At 39.9% G+C, this 21,099-nt stretch overlaps 1 protein-coding gene across 2 annotated transcripts in view; it reads left to right on the forward strand.

The window, feature by feature from the left end:
• The window catches only part of LOC102109055 (cytosolic phospholipase A2 beta), a 42,445-nt gene that overhangs the window by 723 nt on the left and 20,623 nt on the right, over positions 1–21,099 (forward strand). For both annotated transcript variants that reach the window (XM_014252046.2, XM_088057563.1), the window contains exons 2-3: positions 19,831–19,903; positions 20,904–21,080. In XM_014252046.2, the coding sequence (XP_014107521.2) occupies positions 19,831–19,903; positions 20,904–21,080 (250 nt within the window). The remainder of the gene's footprint in view (positions 1–19,830; positions 19,904–20,903; positions 21,081–21,099) is intronic.

Here is a 21,099-nt window from a genome sequence, read left to right on the forward strand (position 1 = left end):
TATTGCCAGTATTACTTCAAGATTTGATTCTGTGTCTTCAGCTGGAAAGTGCTATGGGAGAACACACTGATGGAAGCACATGTGGTTGGGGCATAAGGAAAGAATGGGGCAGAGACAGGATCCCAACTTGCTTTTCAATGTGATTGCAGTCACATGAACCTTTTTCCAGGTATTTCAAAATGCTATGTAAGCAGTCACTGAGCAGCTGAACTCTGTATTTTTCCGGGAACAGCATAACCATGGACATACAGCTATTTTATTTAATGTGACCAGATGGAACAACCCTATTTAGATTTAGAATACAGTGAATTGTAACACTGTTTTTTCTTCAAGCAAGAAAAACGTTACCATAAATACACAAGCTTTACACTTGAGAAGATGGAGAGGAAAATTTCATCCTCAATGTATAAAACTATGTAATAATTTATAAAAATGCTTCCCAGCTGTAACTAATATGTTCTGTAACCAATATGTCTTTTTTTTCCCCTTTCTTTTCTTTTCCACTGTATACTGAATTTCAACTGCTGGCTAAGTGTGTGTTTTGCTTTCCAGAACATATGATTCTCATGGCAGTGGGAGGATATTCTGTAGCCTTTATTACAAAACCCTAGTCCTTTAAACTGTGGGTTTCATCCTCTCTGCAGGGTTGCCTCTACTTTCTTCTCAGGCCTGTCCATGGACAGCATTTCCTTTAGCAAACATGTTGACATTGAAGGGTGTAGCCCATGAGAGACAGATAAGAAAGCTAAGGAGAGACAGTGTGGGTTGGAATATAAAAGAGGGTTCAGCTGCTCAAAGCATCATTACTGCACCTCTATACCAGGGAGATCATGTACACTGTCCTCCCAGTCCAGGGAAAAAATTCTGTCACTTGTAGCTAAGTAAAATTTACAGGTCACAAGATGGCAGCATGATCTCACTAGTCAGGGTGACAAAATTTGAAGGGTCAGGTCAATAATCTTCCTCAACTCAAACTCCTGTTTTGAACAGTCAGAAAGTCCTGTATCTAATTAGCTGGACTTCCTAAGCTCTAACTGCTATGTATATGGGTGAAACTATTATATATGTAGGTGAAAAGCCTTTTAGATCACCTTTCAAACTAACCTATTTCATTTACATTCACATGCACTGTGATAATATTGACATAAATTTCATAATAGGAGTTGAGTTCAATACAGAACAGAAAAAATGATACCAGCATGTTATCTAACTAACCAATAAAAATGGCAACATTGATGGCACACTGACTTTGCAAAGCTTGTGCAACTGGCAGTCATACTGTTGTATTTTCACTTCCTTTCTCCTCTTGAAAGCAAGGTGTTCTGAATGCTGCCTCAAAATACACATTTCTTAATGAACATTAATTTTTTGATAGTACTACTGAGTGACTATAGTCCCGGTGAAGAGCCAATTAATATATGATTTTCTTTCTGTTTGAGGAATATTCTGTTTTCATCAGCCTTTTTGCCTGCCTTGTTGTCTGTTTCAAAGAGATCTGCCCATTCTTACCATTTGTCATGAGCTGAACCTTTCCAGTGTGCAGCACCTCATTTGGAAAAAAGGACTGTGCTAGGGAGAGATGATTCATCACATCAGTCACCATATTATATAATGCAGAGCGATAACAAAGCTACTGAGAACATTCCTAGCAGCACTATTCCCACTTGTGGCTTTAAATACTTAGCGCAGAAATATCTGTAAAAATTAGTGGGGGAATCTGCATCTATTTGGAAGAAAAACAAGCCATGAGAGCAAGGCAAATATATCCCCATCTTCAAAATTAATTGCAAGTTTTTATGTTACAACTGTAGAATTAACCCATATATATTTAAATGCAGCTTCCAGATGTGCTTTTTTGGGAATGTTGAGTCATAGTTCTTGCATCTTGCATTTTGAGTCAAAGTTGCTTGCATCTGCCAAGTGAATATGATGTTTTGACATACATGCAAAATGTTCTTATGGGTATTTACTTGCTGAATTTACAGGTAGGTTTTCCTGGACAATTTTGCAAACTTTGGACTTTTGAACATACAAAATCTGAAATGGTCATTTGCTTTGGCTTTGTTTACCTGTTCAGATGAAAATTCTAACCTAGTTTACTCTCGCTAGCTAATATAGTTTCAAGCACGCCTAAGACCAATTCAATAAAGCCAAAGAAAAATGAGAAAATTGTACACTGCCCTTTCCATTAGCACGATGTTGCCATCCTAAGTGATTGGCCACATGGTGTCACTGTGTTTTAAGGCACCAAATCCTCTAGCAATAAAGCCTAGCAACTCCCAAGTTTTCAAAGTATCCCAACCAGGTGGTATTATCTAAGGAGACACTTCAGCAAAAGTGATGAGCTCACAAAAGCTTCACAGTAGGACAGTTTTAGGAAGATATTTTACACAAAACATCTATGTCTCAGCTTCCTTTACCTTCCTGGAATAAGTCAGAATTTTTTTAGCCCAAAAACACTTTTTCTCCAGATGTCTGCATTTTGGAACATGCTTGTATAGAAAGCTTTATCTTAAATTGTTGCAAGTTAGAAATGTAAAAATTCATCTGTGCCGGACTCGTACTAAACTTCAGTCACAGTGTTTTTCTCCTTCTGTCTTTGCGTATCTGAATTTGCAGCAGCCTTTGGCTCTGCTGAATAGAGGAAACTTGGCCTTATGGTGCTCAGAGCAATATAAACTGCATCTCCTGGGACCCACAAAATGCTGTTTAATCCCTGCTAGCTCTGAAGAATGCATTGCACAACACACCTGCTCAAGAGAGCTGTGCCAAAAACTGATGTATTGCGTATCTAAGGAGTTTCATAACGTACAGCTATAGCAACAGTGAGAGAAACACTTGTGTACAGATACAGTACAAGCCTTAGCCAAGCTGATGATATCTGGCTCAGGGTGTGTCAAAAGGCTGCAAAATCTCATGCAGTGCTAAGTGTTGGTGTGCACTGTTTCTTCTGTGAGTGGTAAGTGAGCCTGGAGCAGCAGGCCCTGTGCTTAACACCCTGTTAGTCCGCATAGGTTGGATTACTGTTTCATAGGAAGCATACACGTCTGGCAATGGCTTAACACCCATGGAGGGTGCATGGTGCTTTGTTTTGCTGGTTAGCACATCAGGTAGTTGCAATGCTGTCCCTAAGCCAGCTGCTCTGTATGCTTTGTATGGAGCTTACTCTCTGTAGAGCTGCTGAGAGTGAGAGAGCTGTTTTAAGATGTGTATTTCTTAGTGATAGTTTTGGTAGCAATTCTGTTTGGACCAGGAATTCACTTGTAATATGTCTGTTTTGAGGGCCGTATCTTCAATTAAAGCACAGTGTCAAGTCATATTTAGAGTTATTAGGTCTACAAAGCATGGTGCTCTAAAAATTCCGGTGCCTCAGTATGAACTTCAGTGCAATGGTATGAATTGAGGAATTTGCTGTGTTAGTCTGGCCTTGAATGTGACCTGAGATTAAATGCTAAGTAAAACGTGGATTGTCAGATCTCACAAGCTACAGTAGAGCTGAGATGTCCTGTTCCTTGCAGAGGCAACAACAGTGCAACAAGTGGGTTTGGAAGACCGTTTGTGAGTCCATTTGTGTGTACGTTTGTGAACAGCAGATTACTTTGTGTTTCCTGTTGCTATTTAAAATGTAAAACCAGCTTAGAAGTATGTTCCACTGATGTTTATTTAGAAAAACTTTCTCAGATATGATTTTGGCCTATGATTTGTCCTATTTCCCCCTCACCCTTGCTTTTGTGATTATCTTAACTGGAAGAATTTTCCATTGGCCTCTGTGGTGGCCTTCAGTATGGGAGCTTCTGAAGAGGATAAAACATGGTGTGGTTCATCCCAGAGGAAGAAGAGCCTAAAGCAGAAAGTATAAACAGTAGTGCAGAAGAGCAGATGGGGTCTCCTGTAGGGGAAGGTGGTAGGTCAGTCTTGGGAGTAAGTTTGGCATATTGCCAAAACAATTTGTCCTTGTTCTGCAAATCTTGGAAATTGCTGACCTCATTATCTAAGACACAAAGCGTCTCCTGGTAGTGTGCAGGGGAGTCCTAACGAAACTGTAATTATCCTAATGGCACTGCTGCCATGATGGTTTATAAACTACAAACAGGAAAGACTGAAACCCTCTGACACAGATGAGATGCAAATGAAGGGTTGGTGCCTCTACTATAGGAATACCAGTAAGAAATGGAAACTGGCTGAGGAAATCCTTCAAGGTTTGTCTCCAGGAACTGCCTTCAAAATGTTTGCTCAGGGAAGAAAGCTGTGAAACAGAGGGTGTTTCCTCCCCTTGTGGTTTTATGAACCTCAGGCCCTGGAACCAAGATTCCTTCTGAGGAAACTTTTATGTGTTGTCTTGTTGATGTTATTATCTGGGAAGCTCTAGTAATCCATATTTTTTGGAAGAGGTGTCCTGTATATCAGTGCCAAGGGCATTTCAGTGCTAGTTTCTAACACAGATTAGAAAGCGAGTCTTCTTGAAATAATGGGAACAGCTTGTCTCTTCATCTGAAGCTTTTTATGAAGCACAGAGACCATCACTGCCTGTGGATATAGGTCAACTACAGGTTTCTAAAATATGTTTGATATATAAGGAAAATCTTGAATATGAATAAAAAGAGATTTTTAAAACAAAAGCTATCTATGAATATTTAGTTGGACCTACCCAATGTATGCATTTTTCCCAGTAATGCCTGAATCAAGTTCCTCATGTTTGAGCTACACATAAAAGAATCATCTAGTTTTGATTTAAATTTAGTTATCACGTGGTGGGGAAATGTGGTGTGGAGGATGAGAAAAGTCAGGGGTCACCATGTGAAAGGAAGGTGTAGGAGGGAAGATACATAGTTTAGATTTAACACAGGTTTCAAGATCAGAAATAGAATTTATTGACACATATAGTACTGTGGCACTGTGAAAAGTCAAGAGAGAAGTGATTTGTTAAAAGTGATAGAAGTTACAGATAAGCAGTAGACCTTGTTCTGAAAAAGATCTGTAGTGTAAATAGAATACATGAACATCAACATGGACAAAAAATAGAAGTAAAGGAACAGGAGTTTAACAATAATTAAACCTAAGAAAAAATGTGATATATTTGGTTTTCACAGGGAGCAGAGAGGGGAAAAGGGGCTAATGTTTTGTGCATGTTCCTTTGTCTGTTTGGTTGTGCTCCAGTTCACCAAGCACAGGTGCACCTGAGGTGGCACTTTACCTGTGAATTGTCTTATTAATATCAATTGGACTGTTTCTAAGAGGAATGTGTGCAAGTGTCAGAGAAGATCAAAGCTTTTGGCTTTTTAAATGCATATGTTAACTACTAAATGGATAGCAGAAAAGCTGGAATTGTCCAAGCACAGGATCTACTAGTGTCTTACCTGTAGCTGAAGATCAGAAAGATGTCTCTTAATCTTTTTGGCACATCTTTTCCAACAGCAAAGACGTCACTTTGATCTTTTTGTCAGCATTTGTGGGTTGTTTTTTGTGTGTCTAGCTCCCTTCAGTAATCTGGAGTGGTGAGGGACAGGAGGCAGAGTGTAAGGGATGAGGATTTTACTTGTGCTGAGCTCTACACTGATAGCAGTAAAAACCCCAAGATGCTCTGTTGTTAGAATGCTTTTCATTAAACCCTGTCCTGACACAGACAGACCACATAATAGTGATGACTACATATATCAGAAGGAAGGAAGTGGAGCTCAAATGATCATGACCAGAACTAGAATTAAGATATCAAATAAGATATTCCTGTCACTAGAGGCTGAAATGGATTGGCATGGATTCGCCTGTACAGTTCTTCTTTCAAATATTGGGGGTGAAAGGGGTTGTTACTAGCTGTTAAGATCTACTCCTATTTAGGAAAATAAAAATTTAGGAAATCATATTGCTTTACAGTATCTTTATTTCTTGGTTTTGCAATGGAGACCATAGTATCTTCCATTGGAGTTATTAATATAGACTTCCTTGTACATGAGTATATTGAATGAAAATTAAGCTGCCCTGCTCACTTCTTCTTACAGACTGTCCCTGGTGCCATGTGAAACCATTAATTAACTTTCTGACTGCCAGGTTATTCCCCCCTGAGCTGAAGGATGTTTTGCTTGGGAGAAGTGAAGAGCATTTAACTGCATCTGTAATAATGTAATGCAACCATTCATTTCATTTGATTCAGAGCCATATAAGGTTAAACAATGTCCTATGTGGACCAAGAAGTGTCTTAAAGTATTCATTCAAAGGGTGAGACACATTTCTGATCCATGCCACAGCTGGTGGACCTTTTGATGCTCTCTGGACCTTGGGTAAACTGATGCCTTCCACAATACAGACACTTGATGGCAAATACACTCAATTTCTCTGAACATTGAGAATGTTGATATACAGTGTTTGTGTTCATAAATGGAAGGTGTATTCTACAACAACAGGATAGTTGTTTTTTTTTTCCTTTACGATATTAGTTTGTCTTTCCTCTGATTTGCAGCAGTTTCTCAGGTGATCTCAAGTGAGCTGGCTACTTTCATTTCACACAACAAATTTCTCACTAACTTAATTCAGATGTACAAGAGTCAAAGAGCAGGGGGTACATTACCATTTTAAATCTTATTTCCTCTCTTTTTACTGTAAGCAAGTTGTTGCACAAGGCATTCCATGCTCCACATATCTGTCCCTGTTGTCAGCTGTTTATGTATTAGGTCTGGGGAGGAGGAGGAGGAGGAAATATGCGATGTGTTATCAATAGCCAGGTACTTCCCATTCCCAGTTTTAGCGTACATGAGGAAGCAGCATCTGATGAACAGAGCCGATCATACGTTTTCTGATGCAACACTTCTCCATTTAAAAATGTTGATTGGATTCTGTATTGCTGGGCTGGCTGGTTCTCCTGCTTCACAGGAACCTGCTTGGAAAGCTGTTGTGCTTTCATGCACCTTGCTGACCCACCTGGCCTGTTCCTCTGGCTACCCATCATTCTGTGATGACAGGACACTGCTGGCTTCTTCCACTTACCAGGGGCTACCCCCTAGGCTGGTCAGCAGGTGAATGAGATGCTCATTAGATGTTCTTAGGCTGTTGGTCAATTACTTTGCTTCCAGCTTCCTAGATCTCTTAGCTGTGAAGCTCCCAGCATGCCCAGGGGGCTGCTGAGCCAAAACAGTTGTGTAGGCAGGGTCCTGGCATGTCAGCTGAGGCATCAACCCAGAAATGTTTCAAAATCCTTCTTATTTATGGGAGTGAAATCTTTTTAGGGAGGTGTGCCAACATGATTTCCTCTGTGGGATGGGCATTCCAGCTCCCAGCACGAGCGCAGGACACTTTACCTTTTTGTGGTTGATAGTTTGCTTGCTGGTACTTGGCTGACAAATGCATTCAGTATGTGTGTAACTACATGGCAGGGAAGACCAACAATTAGTGGATTTGAATCATACAAAGCAAGGGTCTCAGCCACTTTGCAATGTGTCTATTGAGTGGGAAGGGTTGCAGAGTACAAATTGTGTGTGTTGCAGGGAAGGCACCAGCAGTGGTTTGTGCTCTGTTGCGTTGGCAGGCTGTGGGTGAGCTTCCTGGAGCTGTTTATGGGAGAGGCAATCATCTGAAATCTAGTCTTCCAACAGATCTCTGCCCCTGGAAGCTCTGAGTGAATGCATTTCCCCCAGCTCAGACTCTTCCTGGCTAGGTCCACGAGATCTAATTTTGGGACTTTGGTGCATAGGTCTGGAATCCTCTGCCAAATGAGGCAATGTAGGTAGCTTTATTTAATGTTCTGCTCTGAGCAGACTCAATGCTTTTCATGACCTACACAAAAATTTTTTTTCTTGTTTATATCATATCATGTCTTACATGCCACATAGACCATGAATGGGGGAAGCCTACAGTTAAAAACACCGAAGTTCCTTGAGATGCAGAAGGCTATACATTTCCCTTGGCTTTGGTATGATCTTCTATTCTAAGTTCTCATGTTTCAAGAAGCACTTCATAAAAATCTTCAGAGCTTCAGAATTCCCAAGGTATTATATAAGAGTTAAAAAAGATCTGTGTGTGTAAAAATATTTTTTCTACTAGACCAAAAGCATTTAAAATTGCAGTGTTAAGCAAGTGTCATGTTTTATGTGCTGCTGAAACAGAGGAATTAACCCTGACCTAATATGCATACACAGAGACATTCAGAGATAATATCAGGCTCTGTGGATGACTCTGCCTTGGCACAGGTTAGAGCAGCTCTCTTGAGATCAGCTGAGATGCTCACTGTGTTTCAAGTGCCAGGCTCTCTGCTCACACTTGTCTGCCTTCTCAGCTGGCTTAAGGGGAGCAGGTGGCAGAAAGCTGCTTTCATACCACTGGAATTAAGCTGAGACAGCTTTCAGTAAGGCAAATTCCCAGTTTGCTCTATTAGGAAAACTTTGACTTTTTTTTTTTTGTCACAGAAATGGTGCAAGTTGAGTGGAAGAAGAGACACACACCTAAGTGAGAAATTTTTCTCATCAAAAATATTTTCTACATAAGCATCAGTGCAGAGGGAGCTTTTGTATTCAAGTCCTCTGTAGAACCCCTGAAGCTGTCTTCTGCTGTCAGAAGTTATAATCCACCAAAAGTGAGTCACAGGACTCTTAATTGCTGTAAATAAGCTTGCAAGGCTCATAACAAGTCTGATGACTAAGTCAAACTCTGATTATTTTATTTTAAATTGTTCATATAGCTTGGTTGATGTCTAGAGATTTTGTATTAAAAAAAGAGGATGTAAGTGAAGAAAAGAAAAAAAAAATTCAAATTTGACAATCTTTCAATAACCTTAGAAGATACCTACAAAGATGTAGTGAAAAGCCCTGTGGCTTTCTGGTAGTGGGATCAGTGGATGGTAATGATCCACTTGCAGGAATGTGCACTGAATTGTCTGATGTGTTTTCTACCTCTGATACTCATTTCCCTTGGAGTGCTGAAGTTTTAGACAGCTCTTACAGACAATGTTGCTTGTCCATGGTCAGATTCCCACTGCTGAGCTCAAGGTGAGGTAATGGCTGCATGCTGCTACAGAAGGGCAGCCCTGGAAATTCCTCAGGAAAAGGAGAAGAGTAGTTTTCTGTTGCTTCAGCCCCTTGAATGAGTGTAGCATTTTGCCAGAGGAGTTCCAGAGCCAGAACTGCGAAGCAAGAGCAGGGCTTTCTAAGCTTGGGAGTTGGACTGGAGCAAAGCCTCCTGTTTTAGCGGCAACTAGCTCTTAGATTTCCTGCTGCAAAATGAAACTTTGCCATTAGGTATTTTTAAGACTTGAGTGTTTTCAGATATTTAGCAAGGACTGTGTCAGTATTCACTTGTTCCTAGTGATCAGTGTGCCAGCTCTAAAGGCACACTTTGCAGGCATTTCCAGAGCTGCTGGTGATATACTAAAATGCATTCAGTTCTCCCTGAATTGGCTGTTTATATATTTCTTTGCCTTGCCTCTATGCTCAGTTCAGTGGCTTTTCTTACATTTACATTTCACTGAAATCTTCCAGATTACCTAGGCCAGGACACAGGTTGGCTGATGCTAGCTTTAGTTAAGAAGCCTACCCATTGGCAATACCAACCTACAGAATAGCACAGTGAGGATGCCTGCTCCTGTTTTAGTCTTGCTATTTTTGGACACTACTACTTAGACGGTAAGTAGACAAGTAGACTAAGTACACTTAGTACACTTAGAAGTGAGTAGACACTACTTACTTAGTAAGTTACTGGCAGTAATGCATTAATTGAACCCTTAATGACTTCCATATTATTTGAAATAAATTATTGTATATTTTTTATTTCTTTCTCAGACAACATCTAAGAGCTGTGCTCAGGTAAAGGTTGGACCTTGAAAAAACCCACATACAGGGTTGAAAGAGGATTGGACAGAAACAGAAAGGAAATGCTGCTGTATGTGTCATACAGTCACTTCAAACTTTGTTTTTTAATTAGTCTTGCCCAGTATAATAACTTTCAGTAGCAAACATGCCCTTAGTAGATCCTGCCCCAAAGAACTTGCAGTCATAGAGAGTTAAAAACAATAACAGAAAGCAAGAGTTACTCTCTTGATTCTAAAAAGTGACCATTAAATAAATGCAAGAGGTAGGTGATAACTGAGAAAGAAACTCTTCTCTTGATAATTTGAAGCTGAATACCATAACCATAAGTCAGGTGCTCCTGTCAGCCAAGTGGTGAAGTGTAATACTTACCTAACTCTTCTGAGGTCTTTGCACAGGCAATTTTGTACTGACATCAGTGTCAGACTATTTGAATAAGATCTAAAGATAAAGGTTTGAGAAACTGGCTTGAGTGGAATGACATTGAAATATCTTACTCAGTTATTATTTCAATTAGATGCTCTGCAATCACTTGGTTTAAAATAAAAGAACAATTTCTAAACATAAACACAGTAGGTTTCAATGTGTGGCTTTACATTGACGTGTCTTGGAATGGTAACACTACAGTCCTCAGATACCCCAGGTAAGTAATAAGCAGCTTCCTCCCAACGTGAACCTGCAAAGATCACTATCTTGCCATATTTACAACCACACCTGCAAAGCACCTAAGGAAATTAGTAGCTCTCTTACTCTGGCCAGGAAAAAGAGCCAGTGATACTGGATTTACTGTATGATGTCTTTGTTTAAGATAACAGTGGTTCAGGAGATAGGTAAGAGGATATAACACCTTTTACTTTTCTGAAACAGGGATAGATCTTGATAGCCAGAAGGACAGTTCATTTACAAATGTTATTACCTGATTGCTGATTGCTGCTCAGATAGGCATCCTGGTATTTTATTCTGATTAACAGCAGGTACTGAAAATGGTTGTTTGGAAAGTATTCAGAGATCTAAAATAATTTCAGATTGTCTGTGTTGTTTGCTCAGAATGGGGAAGGGGGAAACAATGAAAAATTAGAAAGCTTTCATTTTAAAATTAAATGTTACATCTCCTAAATGTGGCATTTCTGAATCTTGCTTTATAGCTCCTAGTTTCCCGTGGTAATTTTGAACTGAAAAATTGAGATAGATTTTAGTTAAGTTTTTGTTGTTGTTTGGATTATTTTTTACAGTGGTTAAAGAAAAAAAATACAGAAAAAAATGCTTGGGGGATGAGCTAGAGAAAAAATTACTTTTTTTTCTCAATTTCTGAGAACATTTAAAAAAAACTGGTTCGAATTTGATTATACACATTTATTTTCTTAGATAACTTTAATTTTCCTAACCTAGCGACTGAGCAGAACAAACTGCAAACTGACTTATGAGGCAAAAAGAAAGTGACTGTTATCTCCCATTTTCTTTGTCTGGCAAAACAATACATCTCCTCAAAAGGTAGAGTCTTCCACCTCCTCCTACTCAGTGATGTTGCTGCATCTAGCCCTAGAAAGACCCATCACTTATCTCTATATAAAAGCTTTTATGGAATGAATGAAAAACTTTTTCTCAAACTAAGTTATGGGATGTTTATATTTATAGGAGAGTGCTTTGGTAGCTGCCATCCTTCTTCATGAAGCTGTTGGGACCAAGGGTGGAAGGACTATGAGGACAGTGCCTCAGTGAGGGCAGTTTTTGTACACCAAAGCTGAGTTTGAAATTTTGCAGTGCCATTGCTGAGGCAAATAATGATCTCCAGCTAATGAGACTTCTGTATCTTTTGCAGGTTCTGTCCCTGTTAGCTTTTCAGTTTATGCCACCAGTAGGATAGTCCAGTTCACAATCATTTGGAGTTGCTGCCACTCTACTGCTTGGTTTCTGGCAGCTCAGTAGCTTCCTGCAATTAGTAACAGTGGGCAGTTAGTGAGCAGCCCACTGGGTAAATTGCATGTAGCTGAACACTATATTAATTAACTTGTATTTCTTTCATGCTGAGCTTGCAGCATGGGCTTGCATTCCTTCCATTCTGATTTTGTTTCACACAGTCTCTAGTGAGCATTACCCAAATGCCAATAGGTAGCGTATGAACCAATTTAACCTCAGCATAACTTGATGTGTCTTTTTATCCTTTTCCCCCACCCCAAATTTAATTAATTTAATTAATTAAGATTATTTCCAAATACTTTTTTAATAGTAGTTTGGAAAAGAAGTAAGATTCACTCATAAACATGGAGTGAGACTGTCCTAATTAACAAGTAAAATCTTTCTAGAATACCTTTTCTCTTTGTCTCCTGAACAGTATTTTACAATCTCATGCTGCAGGTGCAGTATCATATTTTCTGAGTCTAACTCCACTAGTATTACTCCACTGGCATGACTATGTCCTCCCTCTAAAAAGGGGAGGGGGAGGTCTTTCTGTACCACCTTGAAGTTATTGCCTGATTATTACCTAGTTCACTAATATATTCTGCTGTGCCCTCTTTGGTTCAGGTTTAACCTTTTAGTTTTGTCATTCCTCCCTTATGCAGTTGACTTTGTCTTACTTTCCCCATCTTGTATGTTTTTTATGTCTGCAGCAAGCCCTGACATCCTGAAGGAAATGGATGTGGTAGTTGTCAGCATGCTTGTTGACAAGAAACACAAAACGTTTTATGTATTTTGGTCATGCTGATTTACTGGAAACATTAAGTTCTTGGAGGGGTTATTGGAAAAATTAGTTCCACAGCTCTCCAAAATAACTTTCGCACCTTGATTTGAAAGCATTCTGGGAGCTTTTTTTTCTTCTTTCCTGTTCCATTAAGACATGGGTCTCCCTGCTGCAGCTGTTCTGTTTTTAGTGTGTTGCTCTGTTTCCAGGCAGACATACCACTCTTTGAGTGGAGTTCGTTGTTCTCTGGCTGGTTTTCCACTTGCTTTCTCTTTAGGAGGTAAGTTTGTCAGTGCACTGCTTTGATCTCTCAGTTCACTATAGCGACAGAATGTCTGATCAAAGCTGAAACAGCAATACAAATGTGGAAAACCAAAACTCCTCTCTAATTCAGAGCTTTTTTTCCTTATTGTCTGCATTTTTCCTTATCTCTGGAAATGGGATGTTACTCCTGTGTCCATGGAAGCAAGAAGATGAGTGTGTGCATTGCAGTCTTAACTGGACCTATAAAAATGCCCAAGTGAGGCTGTTCAAACAGTGTTAGTGCAGGAGTCCTGCAGGCTCACATAGTTAATTGCTCTGAATTCTACATTGCTTTCAAATGAGTTTTTGTTGATTTTTCCATGAGTTTTGTAACTGCCCTTTGATTTGCTGCACCAGACATTTGTTTGAGATATCTTTCTTTTTAGTATTTCAAAAATTTCAACCTAGTGCATCTAGTCCTCACTGGTGGTGGGCATGGTGGCTGCCTTTCCAGCCACAGCAGTCTGTAAAATGTCAATTTGAGCCATTGGTTGTCACTTGAAGAAACCCAGGAGCATCTGCATAAAACTGATTTTAACTGGTGACAGTTTTTTTGTGGAAAATATTTTACAAAACAGGTGATCCACGGTTGTAAACCTGAATTTCATGAAAAATATGAAGCCAAAGACTTCAGGTAAACCTGTTTTCCTAACTAACTATTGTGGTTGTAATTAATTTTTTCTTCTCTTGTCAAAAGCCAAATTCATAAGTACTGTTTGATGAAAAATAGCTCTTGACATTCTCCATTGGTTTAAGGTGTCCACTGGCTGTTTTGTGAGGCTTGATCCCATCTTGTATTGCTATGCCCCAGTGAGAACATACCTCACTGAAAACTTAAGGAGGCCTCCAGGCCTTTTCCAAGTCTGGGTCTGTATACCATGAAACTGCAAGTGTGGATTAAGGTACAGACAGAGCAGCTTGCCTGGAGCAATGTCCTGACAGGCATCCTGTCAGCAGGTCACAGTAGGCATGGGAGAAGTGGAACAAGCCATTCCTCTGCTTCTTCAGGGGATGCCTTAGGACCCAGCACTGTCAACAGAAACTTGATGGGGGAACAGGATGGGAAGCTGGGAAATGGCAAGTTAGCATATTCATATAAGAAGCAGGTAGAGGGGAAATGCCCAGAAGGCATGCAGCTTTCCCTTTCTCTGCCAATATTTACCTCAATTTCACCAGTGTCTCTGCCTTGGCCAGGTGACCAGCCAGTAGGTACTTCCAGGTGAGGAGTCGTGATTTGCTGGTTATCAGAAGGATTCCCAATTCCCGATGTGGGGATTATATTGAACCCCTATTGTAAGAAAGCTTTAAAGAGCACTTGGAAGTGGGTTGGTCTCCCACTAGAGATTGTAATAGGTGAGATTTGGTTCTCCATTCTTTTTGGCTATTTCTTTTTCATGGAGTATTTTGTGGAAGAACTTCAAACCTACTGAAAATTAATCTTCTGACTAGACACGTGGAAGAGATGGGAGTGAAGGAAAACTTTCTGAACACGTCAAAATCAACCCAAACACCTGGTGGGAGGATGTTGGGTCAATAGCAAATTCTGCTCACCTCTGACATTGCAGATCTTTCCCTCTCAGATGTAGGCAGGCTCTCCTCCACACAGAGGAGGCAGAGGGTGGAGCTCGGCGCCTGTATAAATTATATGTGTCCTTCAGGTTATTTCAGCAGCACAACAAGCAGCAGCACAACAAGCTGCCAGCGTGTTTGTCAGCTGACAGATCTGTTAACCAAGTCAGGGTTTCAGTCACAGCCGCCATCTTCTGTGCCATGGGGAGCCCACCAGCCAAGGTAAGAGAGTGGCAGCCCCACGCTTCGCTGGCACCTTGCTCTTGGGCCTCTCTGCTCCAGCTCTCCCAAGCAAACTCCCTCCTCTGTGCATCTGCTGGGATGCAGGGGCTGCTGTGTTGTGGCAGGGGCATCCTGAACTTTGCAGACTCAGCGCGCTCCTGTTTTAGCTCACGGTAACTAATACGTAAGCGAGCTTCAGTGAGAAGACAGAGGAAATGTGTTCTTTTATTGTGTGATGTACGTGCCGGAGTGAGGTCTGTGAAGCAAGAGGAGGCCGGTCTTGAAGAGTTTACCTCCCCTAAAATGAAAGTGCTTTAGCCCTCCTACGTGCTTTTCTCTGGATAGCACACGTACATTGCTTGCCCCAGCTGAAATAAACCAACAGCTTTATCTAGCAACAAAGCATAATCTGTATTACTTTAGCTGCAGGGGAGACATCTAACGAGCTGTTTGGCTTGTTATATCTAGCTATTTGTAACGTAATGTTTACAGTGTTTGCAATTCTACTAGAAGTATTTCATGTCTGGACTTGAGTTTTCTAATAGCAAGTTCCATTCAGAGATTTTAACTGGTGGCTTTTAGTATAAATTAACAGAACTATTATCTGAAGGTTCTTTTCTCATGTATATCTTAAAAAAATAATAGGCATGGTGTCTGAATGCGAGGCATGAATTATTTACAGATAATAATTCTTTATGTATCAAACCCTTCATCAAATTTTGCAAGAAATAAAAGAAAAAATAAAAAAAAAAGTATGGGCATTCATGGGCTTAAAATATAGTGAGAAACAACGTTACATGCAACAACCTATAGAGATCATTAATTGTGCCATGGTAATATTTGCAGGCAAAGTTAAAGATTAGAAAAATATCAGTAGCTTGAAGGGATGGCTTAAGTTTTATTTTGTGGACTATGGAATAATTTCCATCTGGTAAAATACTCAGAAATTTTGTCAATTCAAAGCCCCGAGGGACCCACTCATATGTGTAAAGAAGTGACTGATATATATGAACAGGAGAGACATCCCGAATCAACAATGATTCTTGAAGTCATCCATCTGTGATTACATGAAATTACAGTCTATGTTTGTAAGATGAATTAGGTTTCCTCACTAACTGTTCAGCTTTCAATGATAAAATTTGAGACAACTGTGATTCCCAAGCAAAATGACTCTTATAGTTTTCTGTATTTCTTCAGTCAGTCACTTTTTCCACTGGAACTTTTCATCCCTTTAGTTTTAATGGAAGTAGGCAGCTGGTTGGAAAGACAAATTTCTAGCAGTTTTCTCACTGATGGAAAGGCTAATAACCCATACTACATGATCTATGTGGAAGAGAGTGCTTTAGAACCAGGCTGGTTATGAATCTTTCTTATAGTTTATACATTTATAGATTTAATCTCAATTTGGTAAATTGTCAAATTGTAGTTGGACCAAACCCTCAGTATCTAACATAAAATAATGGTAAGAATCTGCCAAATAGTAACATTTGGTATGAGATCTTGTGGGCAAGATATGGTATAGCTTCTAGTACATCACTGGAGAAAGAAGTAATCCATGAAAAAAGTAATTATTCATGTCTGAAACATATGTATAAAAATCCTACGTCTGTTTTCAAAATATTAGAAGACAGCAAAATCCTCATCTAAAGTTTAACGTAGTTTGGCGTTATCCCATGGTGATAACTCTGCTCAGAGAGCTGCTTAAGCCTGGTGCAGGGAGAATGAAACACTGACATTCCGAACAACCTTCCAACATGTTCAAACCAAGGACTTACTTAAAATAAAAGAAGAGAACAGGTAGTTAATGGGATTAAGTTCTCAGACTGCAGAAACTTCCCTAGAATACTGACTTTCTAGTGAAGGTAGCCATGAGATGATCTTCTAGTCGCAGCATGGAGGGGCAATAAGGACTGAAATCAAACATATGAGCTCTTGGTAGGTTTTTCTTCTCTTACTGCCATCCACAGACTGTTTTGGTAGGCTCCTCAATATTTATGAGCTTTGAGAAGATTTCATATGCTCAAAGTTGTCTTTTTGGAGCGAAACCTTGACTGCTTGTAAAGAAGAGTGTCCTTCCAAAGCTGATCAACATTCCTATGGAAGGAAGTCAGTGAGTGTGTATTATTACAATCAATAAGATCTGAATTTTCAGTCTGTTAGGGTTTGATACAGCTGTGGCAGTTCTGACATGCTAGTTTTATCTCCCGATTGCTGACTTTTCTGTATTTTCAACAGAATGAGTCTCTCAAGGCTTGGTTTGAGAGTACAGAAATACAGTTTAATGCTAAATACTGTGAAGTGAAAAGAAGTTTGTTGGTTTCTTTTTTTTTTCCAAGTTCTAGACTTCCCTTTGGCACTCTGGAGATGCTGCTATTTATTGGACTGGAGTGTTATTGCTTAGGATGCAAGAGTACACAGGTAGCTGAATCCTGCACTCTTTTGTTGGCCTCAGTGTCACTCTAGTAATTTCCCAGCAAAAATAGAATAATGTGCTTCTGGGAAAGCTTCCTTTGACCCTGGGTGATTACAGATGGGGTTTTGTTACTCTCTGCATGCCTGTACAAGAAACCATGTTTCTCCCAAGGAAGTGAACTAAAACCAGCAAGACCAGCAAGATAAGAGCTGCAAGTCTGTCAAGGGATATCTGGACAGGGTGTCTGTGTTCATCAAGTTGCATTAATTGTGAAGCTACATGTTGCTTTTCGTATTATGAAAATAGCAAATGGTACCTCTAAGTGTAATTATATTTTGTAGAAGAGTGTTCTGGAGTACCAGCACTTTCAGGCAAGGATGTTATTTTAGACCATCCAAATCAGACCCTAGGAGTCTGCTCTGGATTGTTGTTGAAAATTAGCTCTGCCTTTATCTGATGAAAAAAGGAATTAGCCCACTTCTGAATGGTTATCACAGGTTGGAGTAACTGCAGTCTTGGGAGATGGATGGTTTCTGGCTTCCTTGTGGGCTTTACAGAGCCCTCGGGGTTTATTACAGCCACGTTTTCCCATCTGAATCTGTTTGTCTTTTATCCTGCAACAGCACCAGGACTAAGCTGCACCGAATCAGCTTAGGAGTGAAGCAGGAGGAGCGAAAAGTCATCTTTGTTGATGTTTCCAATGTTTGGCAAATGCTGAAATGTGTAAGGAGAGTGATTGCTGTTGGGAGAGGAAGGGAGGAGGAGTGAGACATTCTGGCTGTAGAGGATGAGAACATGACATGTGTCACATCTGAGAGTACTCTGAAGATGACCTGCAGATGCACCATTTTTATAAGCAGTTAGGAAATTTTCATCACAAATAGTTTCAAAGCAAATTTTATGCCAACATCTGTTTCTTCAGTGAAGGCAGGTTCTGTGAATGGTTTGGGCTTCTGTTGAGCAAGGGAGAAGTTGATTACAAAATGACAAAAAATTAACATAATAATTAAAACTAGTCACCTCTGTAATTGTCTACATAATCCAGTAATTCACGTAAATGAAAACCACTAGGAATGCTGAGTGAGTGTTCCAGCTGGTAGTTCTATGTTAAATAACTATTTGCACAGGAAAATTAAAGTCAAATTCTTTCAGCGGGCAACTGGAATAATATGGAAGTGTCCCAATTAGAACTTGTAATGTCCACAATGCATTAAACCAAGGAAGTTTTAAATATGTCAGTTTAAAATTCAGAGGAAGACATACTAGAAAGAGTTCTTTTCACACAAGAACAAATTTGCTTTGCATTTTGATACAAGCCAAGAGACAGACTAATGTGATTTTATAGGTTTAACAAGGGTATCTCTGCTCAGGGCAAATCTTAAATATTAATCTGAATTTAAAAAGTATGTAACTTTTAGGTGACATAATAAAATTTAATATTAAGCCCTTATTTGAACATGCTAATTCACAGTTCAGATTATATCCATCTTATGTAACATAATTTACTTGTAAACAGGCCTGGATGAAGCTGAATATAGCTTATTTCTCATCTCTAATAAACATGTCCAATAGTCTCCACCTAATTTTAAAAGAATTTCAGATTAACTGTAGTGAGTGACTTTCTGTAGAGAGATTCCTCCTTTCCCAGCAGCGTGTATCTACAGAGATAATAATTCCCTTGTCAGGAAAATTAGTCATGGTGCTAACTTTCAAAATAAAATGGTCAAATTATTTAGTGACAGTGTAATGAGATTTCCTGTTTATGCAAATAGACATAATATTTCAGTTGGTAGTTTGAGCTTTAAGTTTTAATTTATTAGTGGTAGTGGTACTGTAATAGCTGCATGTTATACTTAATATTGCTGACAAGCCATGCTAGTATGGCATGCAAGAAAAACAACCAAAAAAACACCACCAACAACAAACTAACAGAAGATTAAAAGGAAATTTAAATGTATCAATTTAATTTAAATCAAAAAGATTTAAATATTTTCCCTGTTTCTGTTATTAAGATTGTTACATTTATATATGTGTTCATTCATGCTCATCAGAACATCTTTTTGAAAATGGCAAGTATTTTCTGAATAGCTTAACCTGGAAAGCTTAACTGTCAAGAGTTAGGTACAAGTAACTTCAAAGTAGTAGGCAAGTAGCCTGCCTGTGATAGAAATAAATCTCATGTCTGGAAGGGAAGTGCTTCCATTCTCATTAGGTATTTTCAGGATACATGATACGGAATTCTGTGATATCACACCTGCAAAGCAGGGCAGTTTTTATTTTGTCTGAAGGGTCTCTGCTGGGCCTGTGGTCTGTTCCCTCCAAGTCAGCAGGGCCATTTGGTGAGCTTGCCCTGCTTACAAGCATCACAGAAATTCAGTCTTAGCTCAGATACAAAGTCAGAAGTTCATAGTGCATTTTGGTAAGTACCATGTCCTGGCCTAGGTAGGTCAGCAGTGGCATGGCCTGGACAGGCACCTGCAATTCCTAACATCCCCTTCAAAGGCCCCGTTGTGACCTGCGGGTGGCATTGGACCCTTGGGGTGTCGGCAGTACGACCGTCACTGTGGCCATACGTGCATCAGGTTGCCTGAAAACAAGTGCCTCTGGGGTGAATAACACTGCTTTCCACACCATTGTCTGAGCCCGAGTTTTCTCTCTCTGTCTTCATTTCCTCGAGCTCCTTAGCAAACAGCCCAGTGTGCCACTATGTTTTCACCTTAGCGTGGTGTACTTCAGCTTGAGGGTGGTCAGCTCACTCCAAACAGACGTGGGCAGAGTGTCCCCTGCACTGTTCAAAATGCATCTTGTTTGTGTATTGTGAGCTGATCAAATTATTGCATTTGTTTTCTCTGCAGATGAAGTTTTGCCCCATCCACATGCTTTCTGTAAGAATCATACAAGCTAAGAACATCAAGTCAAGAGACCTGTGTGAGTTGTGGTTTGATTGTGTTTTTAGTCACCTCCAGAGTTTACACAGTGAGCAATATCCTTAAGTTCTGAAGGTATGCAAGCAGCGTACGTAAAGCACAGCAGTAGAAATACTAATGCCAGGGGTATAATTAGATCAAATATCTCTGGTATCATTTGATTGGAGTACATCTCTAATGGCATTTCAGGGAGCTGGCAAAAAATAAGACGCCCAGATTAATTTTCTGAGCCAAGAAGAGAAAGTAGACTTCATTAAGACACTGCAATCCATGAATCTGCTTGGGCAGGAATTTGGCCACACAGGCTGTGAATTTAGGGTTCTTTTAATTGAAATGTACCAATTATGCATAATAAGCAATGGTAAATTAGAGAATTTCAAGGCTTTTAAAATAACTTTCAGGGTATTTGCTGCTCTCAGATGACCAGTCACAATAAATTATATTGATCATTTTGGTTAAGGAGGACCTCTGCAGATCCAGTTCTAAGGTTGAACGTTCAAGCAAAACAGACTTTTCTGTGTACTTTTGTGTTCAAGTGTCTTTAACTCATTATCTCCCCTTCACAGCCTCCCATGTCTCCTCCTCCAGGTGTGCTGTGGACCAGCTGTGGATTCAGCTGCCATTTTTGCAGAGGTCTCCAATGAGTTCCTCATTTAGGACAGAGGCATTGAGATGCCTTTTGTCAGTTTTGAAACTTCTGGCCTGTATATTCCTCTAGCAAAAAATGACTCACTCAGCATAAAAAAGCATCACTTTGCATTCATTTACTCGAGTTACAGCTGAGACCATCCATGCCTTGCCATGCAGGGCCGAGCCTGGAAGTGAGGGAGACCAGAGGGAGTGAAACCCCTGCTGGCTGAGTAAATGCCTGCCGAAGGCTGCCTGTGCTCCAGTGGCAAATGCCACATAGCACCATCCAGAGGTGGACACTAGAAAGGTGTTAGTGTGACAAGGCCTGTACTTCTGAGTTTCAATGATCTCTTCTATCTACTCTATTGAAGGGACAGTTCCACTTTCGTGCCAAAACCTTGCGGGGCAATGTTATTCACTGCTTGATACCAGTCTGAAGTATTTAGGCATCTCGGGCTGCAGTAGAAATCTTCCGTCAAGTCCTGACTCCAGCTCTGAAAGACATCACCTTGGAGATTTCCTTTCACACCGTTGTCAAGCTTCACAAAGTAAATGCGCTTCCCCACC

Source organism: Pseudopodoces humilis, chromosome 7 (genome assembly GCF_049639895.1).
Source record: "Pseudopodoces humilis isolate 2021_Gansu_Grassland_sample_001 chromosome 7, ASM4963989v1, whole genome shotgun sequence".
Taxonomy (NCBI): domain Eukaryota; kingdom Metazoa; phylum Chordata; class Aves; order Passeriformes; family Paridae; genus Pseudopodoces; species Pseudopodoces humilis.